The following is a 17489-nucleotide window of genomic DNA, read 5'->3' as shown; positions in this document are numbered from 1 at the left end:
TCTGCACACTTTTTTAGTGGACACCAAAAAATTTTATACATCTATAGTAAAGTCCATGGAAGCTTTAAGGTACTAGACTACATGTTGTAGGCCACGTAGATAGGATCTAGCTGGTCTGCCAAAAATCCATCTCGTAGGTGCATACGTTGTTTCTCTCCACGGGAGTTGATAGGAATTACACCAATGTCCACAACCACCACCACCCCTACAATCAGATAGTGTTCCTCCAGAACCACATTGGTGACCAAAGGAACCAGGTCCAAAGCTTCTTGCTCTGATCCATCCAGCTCAACTACAACGACCAATAAATTTGTCCAAGTAAACACCGCGCTGGAATAAAAGAAAAAATAATATTAGTGGTGCTGTGGGGTTTCCCCCCCCCCCCATTTAATTTTTTACCCTTTTCATTTAATCTTGTTTACTGTTTATTTCAACTTCTAGGGTTCCTTCTGTATGCTTACCACAAAGCCTAAGTAGCAAGAGACAACATCTCCAAGCAGGGGCTGAAGAACAGCCCTACTAGCTCTCACTTTAGTATTGCTGAAATATTAACTCTTGGCCTAAACTTGTCTCTCATTTTCTGACATGTAAGGAGGTAGTAGGACAAGGTGAGGTTCCCTCTGAAGCCAGAGAGCTGCCACAGCACTGCTGTGCTCATGAAGGGATGCATCAGCAATGTGTGGCTGGACGAGTCTTTGGGGTTTGTTTTGAAGAGCTGCCCAGAAGAGCAAAGGAGGTTACAAGAGGACACAGTGAGAGAGCACCAAGGAAACATCAGGAGCACAGTCCAAGCTGAATTATATTGGGGATAAACTCTGCCTAGGCAAGGGTGTGGAGCTCTGGGAATATTTACATGACATACTGTGGGCTGCACAGAGGGTGGCTGGGGAGGGGGCTTCCCCCTTGCACAGTGCTGGGCTACCATGGCTATCTGCCTTCTGGACTGGGCTGGCTGCTGTCCAGGCAGGCCACAGCTCAGAACAAGAGCTGTGATTTTCCTATATCAATTGTTTTATACAGAAACAAGCCATGTCTCCATCTGTGGTATATGGTCTGTGTTTTATTTCTGTTGGGCTTAAGGGACAGGAGTTTTTACATTCCTTTTTAACAGGTGAGATGGTCAAGGGAACACCATTATCACCACTATCTCCTCTTTGTTAAAAGGACTTCGTAAGACCCCAACATTTTGGCTAAGCCCTTGGGCTGAAGCAGGTAAATTTTGGTTCCTGATACTGACAGTCTTTTCTGGCTAAGGACAATGCATTTATCCTTCCACATATAGAAGCTGGGATCATAAGAAAGTCTGGTGTATGCTTCCTTCCACTCTGCTCCCCATGTCTCAAATGCTTCCAAAGCCTCTGAAGTCTCACAGGAGGACTGAGGAGTCTCAGTCTCACAGGAGGTCAGCAGGACTGAGGCTCCACAAAAAGGAGTCTCACTCTTCCTTGGAGATGTTTAAGACACAGACGATGGTTATTTCTTCCTTTAGCTTATCCCAGAGCATAAAATTCTATGCATGTAACTCATACACAAAACCCTGTATTCTACCCTCCTTTGCCTCATAAAATCAGGGGATAATTTCCCAGAACTATCTTGAGCATAAGCATCTGAAAGTTAGAATACATTATGTACATAAGGCAACTTTCCTAAGGTCAACACTTGACTGCGACACAAGTGCACTGTTTTAGTCTATGAAGACAATTCTGAGAATCCCTGTGCTTTGGAAACATATCTTGCTCTGCCCAAAAGTTAGCTATGAAAATGTGCTCTATGTTGATGCTTAACAGAACAGACTTTAGAAGTACTTATTATTAAAAACAAATAAATAATTTTCAGATCTTGCCAATATGCTATTTGATTGAATCCTTTTCTGCTTATTGATCTGGAAAACTAATGGGCAGCCCAAGTAAGGCTATGCAGGCTCCTTTTGACTTAGTACTGCTGTGAAATGAATTTTAATTTGTGATTATGTTTTCACAGACATTCCAGTAAGTTTCAATTGATGCTGAATATTAAAAAAGTGAAGTTTCAGTCTGCACAGGTGACCGTCTCCAGAGAGGTCCTAGAATTTTTATGGATTGCTGTACAAACAGCTAGATTTGCATGATATATGTTGTAACACAAAAGCCTGAGGAAGTTTTATTAAAATACAAGTTAGCTCCTCAAACCATGTCTTAAGCCTACTGCTAGCTTCTTGCTTGAGAAAGAAATTAATGGCAAGATTCAGGAGCAGGTCCCTAAGACATGGCTTAGAAGAAATTTGTCAAAACCCTCATGAAGCTTCTATTAAGTCCTAGAGCTATTGACACTCTGAAGAGGGTTTCAATTTAATTTAAAATTAATTTCATACATCATTACTCTAACTCACTGGTGACCATTGTAAGTACAAGGAAATAATGCCATTTATGTTCCCACCAGCTGAGAAGAAGACATAATGGCCAGGATGTATCACTTATGAATACATTAATGTTCTAACCCTGATGAATAAAAAAATCCCCAACTATACAAAAAGCTAGGGACCCATCTGCACTTTCTCAAGAAATTATGGAGTCACATCCAAGAAATGCAACACAGCCAATGCACTGGGAGCTGGGAATGGCTCCTCCTGCTGCTTACATCCCACCAAATGCTTCAGAAAATGCAAAGTTGTTGAGAGAGAAAGAGGCCCCTAAGGGTTTTCTTCTCCAAGTATCTTGTGTAGCTTTACCTATTTGTCATTAAGCAAAGAGAGAAAAACACTGAGCAAATTCCAAGAAGGTGTTCTCCTTTTTCAAGAGTTTGCAATTTAAGTGAGTCAACAATGTGCTTTAATTAAAACACATACATACATAATTTCTTAAGATATTTTGCAGTATTAAAAACACTTTCAAAAATCCCTGGTGTGGTTATACATCACAGAAGAATAGACTGTGCCACTATTTTGCTTACTGCTTATTGAGACAAAGGAGGTCCTGAGTCAGAGGTTGTTGATTTTGTGTTAAAATTCCTTAAGAGGCAAGAATAATTTTAAATGACCTTTTAGATCTCAATGACAGCAGGTGCACAGCAGGATTCCATGTCAGTCAACAAGTCACCGGTTGCCTCAATAGTGTTAAATGTTACAAAATGAGCATGTGTTTCTTGGAAGCTGAGGCTATTTTTACAATCTGTTGACTGGACATACCCAGTACCTTCTGTTTGCAATAGGCATCAATGCAGTTAAATCCTGACTGGGTCACTGCAACCAAAACAACAGTGGCCTCCAAGAATAGTGCTTCATCCCAGAGGCCTATGCAAAGTATACATACAAAGATTTTACTGGCTATTATTTTGTCACGGGGTGTTTCCCAAAGACAAGAGGAGGACCTCTAGAAGAATCTGAAAGAGAAGCTAAGAAAAGTCAAGGACACTCAAGACTATGACTATGAGAAAACTCCATGAAGGTGGCTTGAGACAGCTATTAGGCAGAGGCTGGAAACTGTGGGCAAATCTGATGTTGTCACTCTGAACTACTGTGTCTCCATTTTCTGCAGGGACCACATCAAAGAAAACATCTAACTCATCAGCAATCTCTCTTCTTCAAGGAAAAAACAACCCTGAAGACTTTTAATTTTGGCCTTTGGGCAAAGGGTAGTAATAGTACAGCTGAAACTTTCTCATGTGCCTTGTACATTATTACCCAACTACTGCGAAGAGTTCAAGCACCAAGAATTATTTGAATGTACTTCTACCTTCTTGCAGAAATTTGTTGGTCTTTTTCTCTGGTCCTCCCAGCTTACTCCCAACCCTTTTTTAGTTGCCACTATCCAACTCAGGATTTCCATGACAATGGAAATAAAAGAAACCTCAAAGTGGTCTCAGTGCTCTTAAAAAAGGAACATACTTTAAACATTTTTAGCCACTGAAACCCATGATGACCATTTGTGCAGTGTGATATGGCTACTTCACTCACTGCCCAAGAGCTCACACTTTGAGGACATGCAAATCTCTCACAAATATGTACTGCTGAGCCTGTTGATTTATGCATCTTGGGCCATCTTATAATAGACTTGTCCTTAAACAGCTTGATCTGCAAACGTTTTATCCACTGCTGATGCTGATCTGACACATTTTCATGGAGAATTTCACAGCATCCCTGAAGTGTTCACACTGGTTTGTCTGAGGTGTGTACATGCTGTGTAATGACTAGCTGGCACAAGACCACACCAGCAGGGATGATGCTCTAGGGAGAAGGCAACAAGGCAAAACATCAGTTACAGTCAGCCAAGATGTGCTGGTTCGGTTTGGGTTTTTTTGGTAGCAGGCAAGGACCCCCAAGGGTGGCTCCTGTAAGCAGCTGAAAGGCAGAAGTTCCTCTGCATCCTATGACAAGTTGGCAGGCTGTCTCCCTGCAGCCCTTAGAGGAGAAACATGGAGAAGCGTTCCCTGAAGGCACCAGGAGGGGAAAATGTGGGACCTGCAGCCCATGGACTTCGATCTGCAGCTGTTGAGGCAAATATGTACTGCTTAACCTGTTGATTTATGCATCTTGGGCCATCTTATAATAGACTTGTCCTTAAACAGCTTGATCTGCAAACGTTTTATCCACTGCTGATGCTGATCTGACACATTTTCATGGAGAATTTCACAGCATCCCTGAAGTGTTCACACTGGTTTGTCTGAGGTGTGTACATGCTGTGTAATGACTAGCTGGCACAAGACCACACCAGCAGGGATGATGCTCTAGGGAGAAGGCAACAAGGCAAAACATCAGTTACAGTCAGCCAAGATGTGCTGGTTCGGTTTGGGTTTTTTTGGTAGCAGGCAAGGACCCCCAAGGGTGGCTCCTGTAAGCAGCTGAAAGGCAGAAGTTCCTCTGCATCCTATGACAAGTTGGCAGGCTGTCTCCCTGCAGCCCTTAGAGGAGAAACATGGAGAAGCGTTCCCTGAAGGCACCAGGAGGGGAAAATGTGGGACCTGCAGCCCATGGACTTCGATCTGCAGCTGTTGAGGACCCTGTGCCAGGGGAGGTGACTGCTTCTGAAGCAGCCTGTGACTCTGTGGGAAGCTTGTTCTGGAGCAGCTTGCTCCTGAAGGGCTGCACCTTGCGGAAGGGACTCATGTTGGAGAGGTTTGTAAGGGACTCTCTCCTGTGGGAAGGTGCCTGTGGGGAAGCAGGGGAGGTCCGTAGGGAATCCTTCTCCCTGAGGAGGAAGGAGCTGCAGGAAACAACAGGCTGTGAACTGACTCTAAACCCCATCCCCTGATCCCCTGCCATGTGGCTGGTTCTTTGTTATAGGGTTAGGCCCAAATAGACATTTAAGTAAAAAACAAGGTGTTTTGACTAAAGAAACCAGTCTGGTCTCTGTGCTTCATTATGAAGCTTGCACTGCAGCCAGGATTGAAAAGAAAAATGGAGTGTCACAGCTTACACTTGCTAAATTGCTCTGGCTGTTGTGACAGGTTCTTTTTGGTTGAAAGGAGAGGAGCTGAACTGAGGTTAAATCAAACAAATCCACTACCTGACTCAGTCTTCTGATGCAAGAATAATGAAAAAGCAATTTGTTTGCATGTTGGCCTCAAGAAATGACTACCTGCTGTGTGCATTTGATGATGTGATACATTGATTAAGACAATAACATTATTAACTCATTGATTTACTGCTTCAGCTTCCATTGTGATCTTGATTTGATCACTGCTTGATTTATTAATAAACAATTCAAAAGTAAGATTTTGTTCACTAATAAAGTTTACTAGTGTATTCATTTATCTGAAACATCTGTTTGCTTACTCCTGATAACAACACTGCTAAAGCTTGAACTCATATCAATTTTTTTTTCCTGGTCAGAATGTAAATCTCAAACTCCAAGAAACAGCTACTGAGCTACCCAAGAGCTACTTGGCTCTCTCCAATTAGAAGTGTACTCCTTCACTTTTATACTTCAAACCACACCAAAAAAAAAGAAGCATGTTGAATGATCTTAGCAGAAAACAGTATTTCTTGATTAAAATTGTTTGTGAAAAGTTTCATCCTAAGGACACACAGCCTGGTGACCATCCAGACAGGCTATTTCCTGAATCAACTGCAATACCCAAGAAAAACCCCCAGACATTATAGATATTTCAGCTTTATATAAGGGCCCTAGTGTTACATAATCCTTACCATTCTGTGATGCTCTTGTGGGCTCTAATTACAGAGGTTTCGATATCGATCGGATGGTACCTCATCCCTCGTAACTCCATGGCTTCATCTAATGCACCCACAACATAAAGTGCATCATGGCGTTCTGGTTGTGAGGCAAACAAAGATATTAATTATTCTCTACCACAGCATATTAAATTACAAAAATGCTCACATGGATAAATAAGCAAAATAAGTATAACATAATTTATCCTTGAATTCCTGAAACCCCAAAGAGACTTCCGAACTAATAAGAATTTTCCAGTACTAAAGTGCAATGTAGAGCAGAAAGGAGAAGGAATAAACACTGTTCCCATTTGAAGAAGAGAATGGTGGAAGTCTTTATACAAAGACAGTGGCATAATTTTTCGTCCAAGATGGATGCAGAAAAAACTCATTCTTTTTTAAGGTGCCCTAAAAAGGCAATAGGGTCCTTGTTTCTCTTTCTTTTGAAAGGATAGGTTTGACACTAATGGTATGGATGATGACCTACGAGCTTTGAGATGGTCAGTAATGATGCTGAAGGTGTATTACAAAGGTGTTTATCAATAAACTAGATATATGTGCCATGTGCCAGATACAAATTGTTCATTCAGACAAATAGCAAGCTCTGGAGCATAGTGCTCTTATAGTAAACATTTTTACAGAGTAAAGAAATAAATGAGGCTAAAATGACACTTTAAAAAAAGATATTAGGCTGATAATAAACAATTTCATGTTATCCCTGAAGAAATAATATTTGCGAATAGACTTAAAAGCAGATAACTGGCTCTTTTTGCATTAATTTAGATAGTTGCACAGGGGTAATGTAATGGCAATATAACCTCTACCAGCTACAAAGGGCAGAAAATGTTCTTCACTGGGAGCTAAAAGTGGGAGGAGAACAGCAACTTAGCAACTCTGCCAGGAGAAGATTTAAGCCATTTGGATGCTTAAATTGCAGTATCCTCAGAGAATCCTGAATTTGCTCAAGGGTGGGCTATCATTATGAAATGAAAAAAGCCTGAACAACTGAAAGTAAATCTCCTCGGGAAGATGCTAACATGGACATGGGCAGCAGTTGTAATCCACAGTGATTACTAAAGTGCTTTCAGATTTAGTGAATTCATTCTTTGGCTGAATAACTGCTGTTCTAATTGCAGTGACACTGGGGACCTGGGAGGGCTTCTGGAGGTGCTTGTAGCATTGCTAGAAACCATCCTGTGCCAACAGTCTCCACTGCCCTCTCAGCCTGCTGCCACTCGTGGCACTGTGCTCTGCAAAAATCACAGGAAAGTAATGTTTTCCCAGGCAGAGAATCTGTGTGCCTGGAAGTGCTGGTTGCCTTACCTGTGTACAGGAGATTAGGAATGTCATAAAAAGAAATAACAAAATCCTGTATGTTCCCAAGAGAAATCCCAACACCCCACAGTTTCTTTTGCAGGCTACTGCTTATATTACATCTTAGTAGCCATCCCCACAGGTTTAAATACAGGGAAATTTGAGAAATGGACAGCTTCTGTAAATAAGTTTGTAACAGAGGAATTATCAAAGAAGGTGGTTGTCACAGGAGGGACAGGGCTCAGACTCACAGCAAGGCTTTTTCTATCTGCAGAAATCTGCCTGTAGATATGACTGCAAGAACAAATGGCATTTTAAGCTACATTTCCTGTTTTTCAAGTTGAAGTACTTGGCACATCAACAATGCCAAAATGTCACCAGTGGAGGGGATTTACAGCACCTGAGGTGTGGCAAAGAAAAACAACTGCTTCAGCAGAGAAATCCTGCTCTTTGTTTCATTTTCTGATTGTTTTAATTAACGTTTTTTTGCAATTCTAAAGGTTTCACAGTCTGAACATGTTGGGTAGTGCAGGCCAAGAGACTCATAATAACCCAATAACCCCAATTATGTGCATAGGCCAAGAGAAGGAGAAAGCTCTTACCTCCGTTTGCATCTGTGAGTTCTGTTCTTCTCAGGAACCCCAAGTAGCCAGTTCGAGCCCAGATAGTCTGTGTGTCTCCAAAGCTGAGTCTTGAATTAAAATGATCTGATTGCAAAGATTCATCTCCATAGATGGTAAAATACCCACTGGCATTGTGAGTGCTGTGTACCCATATCTAAGTTAAAAGCAATTATACTGGTATTAATTAAAGCAGCATTCTAGAATGAAGCATTATTGAATTCTTCATGCAAGTATTTTTAGTCATAGCTAGATAAGACTATAATGCCTTTTAACACTGTTTCTGAACCCATAACTGACCCAGTTTTAGGCAGTGAGGTTCCAGTTGACTCTTACTGAAGCTGGAGTGCAGATCTGAGCTGTGCCTGGTTAGAGAGGGACACTGAAGTCATGGCTGTGAGGAAACCTGCCTTGCAACACTCTGATCCCAGGTTCACCAATGACTTGCACAGCTCCTTGAATGGCTCAGCTAGCTCTGAGGTCTGCTTGGTGTGGCCATTTTCAGAAGACCCTAAAGACCACAGTGTTCTTTCCACTGACCCCCTCCCAGTGCAGTGTATTTACTCCAGCAGGGCTCCTTGTGCACCAGTCAGACAGATAATTTGAAAGGGTGAGGCCAGGAACCTTCACCTATATGGAGAAGGATTCATTTCATCTAACTCAGGGCATCATGGAAATGTTTATGATATCATAGTAATGAAATCTTACAGATGAATCTCACAATTAGAACGTAGTTTTTATTATGACTAAGAAAATTCTTTATTTTGTTAATTTGATCTTTAATTGCTCATTGAAAATATTCTTTTTCTCTAGAAACATAAAATAAATTGGAAAAACATATAGTCTTGCTCAACTCAGCTAATGAGAGTACTTCAGTGCACTGAAGCACAATGATTATAAAGAGAACAGCACTAGAAAACCATCTCACTGAAATTAGACTAATCAATAAACTTATTTTTTCAATTAAGTTTCCATGAGAATCAGTGAAGCACCAAGTAGAAAATACATTCTGAAAGAGCACATTTTTCCCCATTTTTTAACAAACTTGAGCTATTATTAGTGTTTATCAAATCTCTTGCTAGCTATTGTAATAATGATGCAAATATCACTCTACACACTTTATCTACTATGGAGATCTATAGAAGTTACAATTTTCTTAACCAGGCAGTTGAGAAGACATATTATAGGAAACGATTGGCATGAATGAGGATGGTAGCTTAATCTCTGCAATTTAGTTCAGAGCATACAAAGGTTAAGTTTTCATCACTGACCTCACCAAGATGAGAATCTCCTAGGGGTCCCTTTGTTTCTGGATTAGCAATAATGATTCGTACTCCTGGGAGTATCTATTAAAAGAAAACATGAGGCAGTAAGAAAGTAGATACTGGCTTATGCAATCATATGCTGACTCTTTGTCCCCAAAAAACCTTCATGAGAAACTAGAAAAAAAAACCTGAAAAAGTTAAAGTAGGCTTTGAACATAAAAAATTAAAATAGTCCATAGATGTAATAAATTCTGAGATATCTGGGAAATGCTACAAAACCTTTTCTCTTTGTGAAAGCTGTTCCATCATTAAAAACTGTTTAGCAATCAAATGCTCACCTATAATAGAAAAGTCCTACCAAATGTTCCAAGTTTCTCTGAGGGCATGGTAGAAGAGAAAAAAAAAAACAACCAAGAAAGCCAGAGACTCCAAGCAGCCTGCCCAGAATGAGGTTTGCCAATACGTTCATGTAATGGCCGTGAGCTACAGAGGTGGGCAGATGTTAAACCTTAAAATAGAAAAGGGAGAATCCTCTGACCATGAGTATTTGCAAAGCTGTGGTTAGAAAGCTTTAGATGAGCACCCACAGCCCAAAGGGCAGGCAGTGAGCAGGCAGTGCCTCAGTGCTCAGTGCAGCTCAGTCCTTTCTCCCAAAGGCAGAGCAGGAGACCTGGGTCACTGGCACATGGCCAGGCAGTGCAGCCAGGGACAAAGCTGAGAGCAGCACCCCCATCTCTGTGTGCCAGTCCTGTGTCCCCACCCTGTCCCCACAGGGATGCCACCCACCAAGGACAGTCCCTCTGCAGCTGACCAGTAGCCTATGAGTACAGCACTGGTAATCTCAGCCCAGTTCTCAGTGGAGGTGGGTCTACATCTATAAAACAGCCTTCACATCTGTTGGCTGTTTCAAGAGTGAGATGTGGAGGATGAAATACCTTATTTTTGCAACCAGAGGGAGGTACAGCTTCTGAGAGAGCAGTAATGCATCAGTTACCACCATCGTGCTATGACCTCAACAGCAAAGAAAGGTCTGCAGTCTGCACAGCTGATTAAGCCTTCCTCAACACCACATTTGTGTAAAAATGAACAGAAATGGAAATTTACTGAAAATATTTACCATAAAAGATACATTTAAGTCTTTATTCAGTACTTACTTTTCCTGACTCCATGAGGGGCAAACTATGTGGAGATCCTCTTTCGACTAAACGAACTCTGTAAAATACATGTAAAAATAATATGCATACTACACAGTTGTGTTTATTTGCTTATCATTAACATTTATTTCTAAAAGGAACAGTTAGCAGTCATAGAGATTGATGCTGGTTTTGGAACAGATGAAGTTTATATCCTGTAGAACATAATTGGATCCAAGATTTATTCTCAGTCAAGACTTAGGGCTGGGAAAATAATGAAAAAAGATGTGTGTGAGCGTTTTCTTAAATATTAAATTCTTCAAGTGTAGTTGGTGCCTTTTATTTGTTTTTCATAGACTTTTGTAAATGGAATTCCATGCACAAATTTCTTTGCAACAAGAGGGAGCTGAAATATTGATTTACCACCAGAAGGTCATAAATGGCAAGGCACAGACACAAAAGCATGCAAGCTGAATGAGCAACCACATTCCACAAGTAGCTAACAGTTAAAGTCATATCAAAATGGTTCATATCCCAGCCTCAGCTTCAAATCTGCACTTGCAATCTTTAAATTATTGTCAATGGACAGTGGTTGATAAACATTTTAATAATAACAACAACAAAAAATTCATTTAATGAAAAATGTCATTACTGCTGAGGTCAGACCCTTTCTCTGAGTGAGATGCTCTGCTCCTTCCTCTTCCTTTCTTAGATAACCTATTTTCCCACTAAAGGAGCAGAAATGGAGCTCTCCTTCAGTGGTATAATGATCTGGAAGGAAATTCCTCATTTAACCTTAGACAAGTACTCAGCACATTAGAATGAAGGAGACTTTAAAGTCCTAAAATAGCTGATGATCTCAGTCAGTACAAGGTGATGACAACACCTTAAATTTGGTAACAAAAAAAATAGTAATTTTTGCATCGTAAGTGATTTCACTTAAAAGCTCTAACAGCCCAAGAAGACCTTGAACTTTCCACTCCTGAACATTTTTTGTAATCCACTTAACCAATCTAAATCTGGACTTCTGTCAAAAGAGCTGTTCTTACTCCATTCCTCCCCTCAGCTCTCTTTTGTTTAAAAAAATCCACAGAACAACATATGATGCCAAAAAAAAACAACTCTGGAAAAGGTAAAGATTAAACATCAGAAGAGAGGAAAACATGTCAAGGAGCAGATGGGTGGAGAACTGGATCCTGTTAAACGGATTATAAACTGCAGTCTGTTAGGAGCAGGCACAATAGATCTTTTTTTTTGGACTGTTTTGAGGTCTTTTTAGAGACAGAGCACAGCAGTGCTCAGTTTGGGAAAGGAGGGATGAGACACAGAGAGACCCCAGCTAGAGGTCCCTTTGGAGATGAACAAAGCTTCAGCAAGTTCAGTCCCTAAACATACAGGAGATGAAAAAAAAGAGATTTATTTTTTTTTAATACTATTTCTTTGCTCCAAAAGTCTTCAATAAAAACTGGGACTGTTGAGGTCAAGGCAGAAACAGTGAATAGTGTTTTATCTGCAGTTCTAGGAAGTCTGTCAACCTTGATGGACCAGGCAGGGCTAAGCCCTGAGGCATTACATGTCAGTGCAAACAGTTCCTCAGACAGCAAGAGGTACAATCCAAATACTCAGCACTTTCGGATTGATTTTCCAAGTAATTTTCAGAGGAAAAGGATGTCAAATGCCCTCCAAGGGTCATTGCCTGAAGCAGGCATAGCTAGGAACCTGCAGCTTCTTCTCCTCTTCTGCAAGGTGCATAACAGGAACCACCTTCCAGTGCTTGTTTGACTGCCGTGGAACTCCCTGACAGAGTCTGTTCCTCTAATTACCACTTCTGTGTGTTACCTTTAATTTTGTATTGTCCTTGTTTTTCTCTGTATTGCTCTCTTAAACCTCTGCTGTCTTACAGGTGTATGCATGCACCTGCATTTGCTACATCATTTTCTGTTGAGCTTCCCACCAGCTGAAAAGCAGCAGGGTCACCACTGGCTTCACAGCAAAAGCAGTGAAGCAACAGCATCCATCTATTCAAGGAGGGACACAGACACAGGGCAGGAGAAACCCAGGCCACAGAACTTCACTATAAATCACAGAATCACCTTGGTTGGAAAAGACCTTCAAGATCATCAAGTCCAACTGTTATCCTCACACTGACAAGCCCTTAATTAAACCATATCCCTAAGCACTATGTCTATATAACTCTTAAATACCTCCAGGGATGGTAACTCCATGACTGCCCTGGGCAGCCTGTTCCAACGCCTAATAACCCTTTCAGTGAAGAAATTCTTCCTAACATCCAACCTAAACTTCCTCTGGTGCAACTCAGTCCATCACCTCCTGTCCTATCATTTGTAACTTCATTGAAAAAACCAATCCCCACCTCTTCACAATCTCCATTCAGGCAGTTGTAGAGAACAGTAAGGTCTCCCCTCAGCCTCCTTTTCTCCAGGCTGGACAGGCCCAGCTCCCTCAGCTGCTCCTCATAAGACACATGCTCCAAACCCTTCACCAGCTTCAATGCCCTTCTTTGGACATGCAAGGTGTACATGAAAGGCTAAGTTAACTCTGTAAAGGTGTCTACATAAGCCAGCCCTGCAAGCTAGATCACTGCTATATAGGGGTATGTAGCAAAGGCTTTAAAAATAACTCTGTGTATACTGAAAAAAAAATAAAAATAAATATTGCAAAATCTAGTTGTTCATAAAGTCTGTATTTCTGCCTTTTATATATCTATCTTTTTCTGTTAAGATACATATTAGTATAGAAATAGAAAATGCCTTTAACTGAACTCTTCCAAACAACTAGTATCTCCAGTCTTTAGATACGTATTTGCAGATAGCTGCTCTTAGAAAACTAGTCATCCTTTAACAGACAGAGTTGGCTAACTTATTATTTATCAGCATCTATCAAATAGACTTAGTCTTAAAAAAGAGACAACTGAAAGACCCGAGCCATATGAAGTGATAAAATAGATGGTGTAACAAAGGTCATGAAATACTTTATTTGAATTTGAGATTGGTTTAGAATCTTAGAATGTCTGGATTTGGAAGGGACTTTTAAAGGTCATCTAGTCCAACCCCCCTACAATGAGCAGGAACATCACCAATTAGAACAAATTGCTCAGAGCCCCATCGAGCCTGACCTTGAATGTCTCCTCCACCACCTTTCTAGGCAACGCGTTCCAGTGATCCACCACCCTCATATTAAAGAACTTAAATCTACCCTTCTCTAATTTGAAACCACTGCCCCTTGTCCTATCGTTACATGCCCCTGTGAACAGGTCTTCCCCAGCCTTTTTATAGGCCCCTTTCAGGTATTGAAATGTTGCTATAAGGTCCCCCTATAGTCTTCTCTTCTTCAGGCTGAGAAACCCCAGCTCTCTCAGCCCATCTTTATAAGAGAGGTGCTCCAGCGCTCTGATCATTTTTGTTCCACTCCTTTGGACTCACTCCAACAGGTCCACATCCTGCTTGTGTTGGAGGCTCAAGAGCTGGACACAGTACTGCAAGTGAGGTCTCATCAGGGCAGAGTAGAGGGGCAGAATCACCTCTCTCAACCTGCTGGCCACACTTCTTTTGATGCAGCCCAGGATGAAGTTGGCCTGGGCTGCAATTTCACACTGGTGGCTCATGTCCAGCTTTTGGTTCACTAGTACCCCCAGGTCTTTTTCCACAGGGCTCTTCTCTTCCATGTCGTCCCCAGCCTGTATTCATATCTCTGGTTGCCCTGGTCTAGGTGCAGGACCCTGCACTTGGCCTTGTTGAACCTCATGAAGTTCAACTGGGCCCACTTCTTCAGCTTGTCCAGGTCCCTCTGGATGGCATCGCATCCCTCTGGCATATTGACTGCACCACCCAGTTTGTTGTCACTGGCAAACTTGCTGAGGGTGCTCTCAATGCCACTGTCAATATTGTTAATGAAGACATTAAACAATACTGGTCCCAGGACAGACCCCTGAGGGACACCACTTGTCACTATGTTCCATTTAGCCATTGAGACATTGACCACCACTCTCTGGATGTGACCATCCAGCCAATTCCTTATCCACTGAACAGTCCACCCATCAAACCTGTATCTCTTCAGCTTAGAGAAGGATGTTGTGGGGGACCATGTCAAAAGCCTTGCAGAAGTCCAGATAGATGGCATCCATAGGTCTTCCCTTGTCCACTGATGCATCTGTGCCTCATACCTTGTTCTTATTACCACTACCATATTCTTCTGGTTCCCTCCTTCACCTCTTGCCTTTAACCTGTTGTCTGATTATTCAGCATATAATGATTCACTCAGTTTCCAGTTCTGTTAAAACTTTCCCACTCTGTGCTTTCTGCCTCACATCACTGCAGACTCATCACAGCAGAGGACTGAATATGGAAACAACACTTCCTGGAGGCTTTCTGCAAGGGCCTGGTTAGTGCTTAGAAACTTGGTCTCCCTTTTACGAAGTTTCTATGAAGTGCACAATCCATTTGAGAACATGCTGTTAAACCTCTAACAATGCTGAAATAATAAAAGATATTTTGCCACAGAGATTTCAAAAAATAGAAGTAAAACATTAGATTCTGAAGTTACTGAGCCCTATGTGCACACTTAATTTTAAGTGTATAATAATCTTATTAACTCTACTGGGACTAGGACTGTGAATAAATTATGGACATTAGACAATAATTTTTAATATGAATTTTACTCTGCCTCAGCATAAAATAATACAATTGTTCCCACTCTTCCCCAAGAGATTTCCATTTTTCCACTGACAAACACAGACAGCAGACACGACTGGAAACTTGTTCAATTTTCCTTGTGAGCATCACTATCAAGGCTGGTCTGGCAGGCAAGGTGGAAAGGCAGAGTACAGGGCCCATAAGACCCTTGAAAACCAACATTTTTTAAATACCCAGGTGATGCTCCTTACAGCCTTCTTAGGACAGTGTTAGTAAACCTTTGCCAAATTCAGAAATAATCATAGAATGGTTTGGGTTGGAAGGGACCTTTAAAGATCTTCCAGTCCAATCCTGCTGCAATGAGCAGGGACCTCTTCAACTAGATCAGGTTGCACAGAGCCCCATCCAGCCTGACCTTGAATGTTTCCAGGAATGGGGCATCCATCACCTCCCTGGGCAACCTGTTAATCGCATTGTGATCCCAGAAAGGGCAAGTTCTGTTTCTCTGCAGCACTCCAGCTGCTATTTGTGGTGAAAACAATTCCTTACAAAGTGAGTACAGACCCTTCCTGCTACCTTCTGTTGCCTTCAAGTCATGCTGGGAAGTGCAGAGGAGAACATGGCAGCAGATCCAGCCTGGGCAAAAGCCTGAAAATCAAGTGGATGGGAGAAAAACACCATCCTTGGGCATGAAAGCTGCTATTGCACCTTCTGGTGCTTTGCAGCCAAACTGAGAGAGAACCATGAGTGACCCAATATAGGATAGATATGGAGTTTCTCTCCCACCAAAATGTCTCACTGGAGGGAAGAGGCAGAAGATGCTAAGAATCACTGCACTGTTAAAAAGCTATAATCAATGATGATACACAAGGAATTTGTAGTATTTACACAGTATAGTATATGACAGTATAATTTTTAGAATTTCCTTCACTTGTTCCTAAGGATTAGCATTTTTTCTTTAAAAGAAATCTCTAACTAAATGTACAGTTGAGAAAGCTGCCTACTTTTCACAGTTTGGCTACAGAGATTTAATAGGGAATGTAGTTACAACACCAGCATGTGCTAAGCATCTTCTCTTGTTGCAGTTTAAAACACTGGACAGATTTCACCTCCTTTAAATCAAACACTTACTATAGAAAAGTAGGACTGAAATCTAACTTCAGAATGAAATCTGGCAAGCTGTAACTAACTGGCACTGTAATCACTGTGCAGCAAAGGGGATATCAAAATACAGTAACAGTGTCTTTCTGCACATCTATCTTACATGATACTGCAAATTTTATTTATGTTCCCTTTTAAATCTGAAAACTCGCCAAAATATATTCCACAGCTTGCTAGTATTTCACACCAACCAGTGAGTTTGTCAGCAGAGTTATTAACTGTTGCTTGGGGAATCTGCAGGGGCTGGAGCATGCAGAAGGGTACTAGCCAACATCACGATGCCAAAACTGGGCAAACTTTCAAAGCTGGTTGTGCTGTTGCTCTGAGAAAGATTTTGGATTCTCTGATTATAATAGAGATAGAAGGAAGCTATTAGGTCATCCAAGTCTCTCTCCCTGCCAAAAAAAGTGTGTTCCCTGCAGTGCACTTTCTAGTGCTTTGTCTGTGTCTGATGTAGCATTTCAAAGGATGAGGCTTCTTCCACTTCTCTTCACAGTGTTTTTCCCAGCTGAATGCATTTCATAGTCAGAAGCCTCTTCACTGCGATGGTTGGCACGAACTGCTCTTAGCTTCCTCTTGTTGTTTCTAACTAGCTCTCCACATCCAATTCAAAAGAGATTCTCCCACTGTTTATTTTCTTTTAAAACATAACTCAGCACAAAGAGTTTGCCTTTTACTCTAACACTTGGCCAAACTCCACATCTTGAGCTTTTTTTCCTCCCTTTATAGCCATTCCCACAAGCTGAGCCATGGTAACTGCTCTCCTGCTCCTGCTGCTGTTACCCAGGCTTGGCCATTGAAGCACTACATCTTCCATCATCTCAAGCTCTTACTTTCCTTTCTATCCTACCAACCCTTAATTATTATTCTTCCTCCTAACTTGAGCAGCCTGTTCTCACACCATGCCATTTTGCAGTCACGTCAGCTTGGAAGTCCAGCTTTTTGATTTGTTAAGTATTTTCGATCTGTTACTTTGTACACTAATTAATTTCAGAAGCTGATTAGAATGTTGCCACTCTTTAGAACCGTCAGCAAAAAAATGTAGAGAAAATCAGATAGATGTCATCCTGCATCCTAACACATATTGCAAGTACATTGTATATATAGAAAATACCAGTATATTCCTCCTAAGTCCCTTCCTTGTCCATAGCCTTTCTGAGGTCGATGGTCTCTTGTTTGATTCCTTAAGTTTTCCTGCT

At 41.3% G+C, this 17489-nt stretch overlaps 1 protein-coding gene across 2 annotated transcripts in view; it reads right to left on the bottom strand.

Moving 5' to 3' along the window:
* Window positions 1-17: 17 nt before the first annotated feature.
* Window positions 18-17489, bottom strand: part of DIP2C (DIP2 disco-interacting protein 2 homolog C (Drosophila)) — a 144533-nt gene continuing 127061 nt past the window's right edge. For both annotated transcript variants that reach the window (XM_010007003.1, XM_010007004.1), the window contains 5 exons: window positions 10499-10556; window positions 9351-9425; window positions 8062-8236; window positions 6122-6245; window positions 18-330 (listed from right to left, as the gene is read on the bottom strand). In XM_010007003.1, coding sequence (XP_010005305.1) covers window positions 78-330; window positions 6122-6245; window positions 8062-8236; window positions 9351-9425; window positions 10499-10556 — 685 coding nt within the window. In that variant the 3' untranslated portion in view covers window positions 18-77. The remainder of the gene's footprint in view (window positions 331-6121; window positions 6246-8061; window positions 8237-9350; window positions 9426-10498; window positions 10557-17489) is intronic.

This window comes from Chaetura pelagica, unplaced genomic scaffold, assembly GCF_000747805.2.
Source record: "Chaetura pelagica isolate M959 unplaced genomic scaffold, ChaPel_1.0 scaffold17, whole genome shotgun sequence".
NCBI classification, from domain to species: domain Eukaryota; kingdom Metazoa; phylum Chordata; class Aves; order Apodiformes; family Apodidae; genus Chaetura; species Chaetura pelagica.
This window is presented reverse-complemented; position numbering and strand designations above follow the sequence as displayed.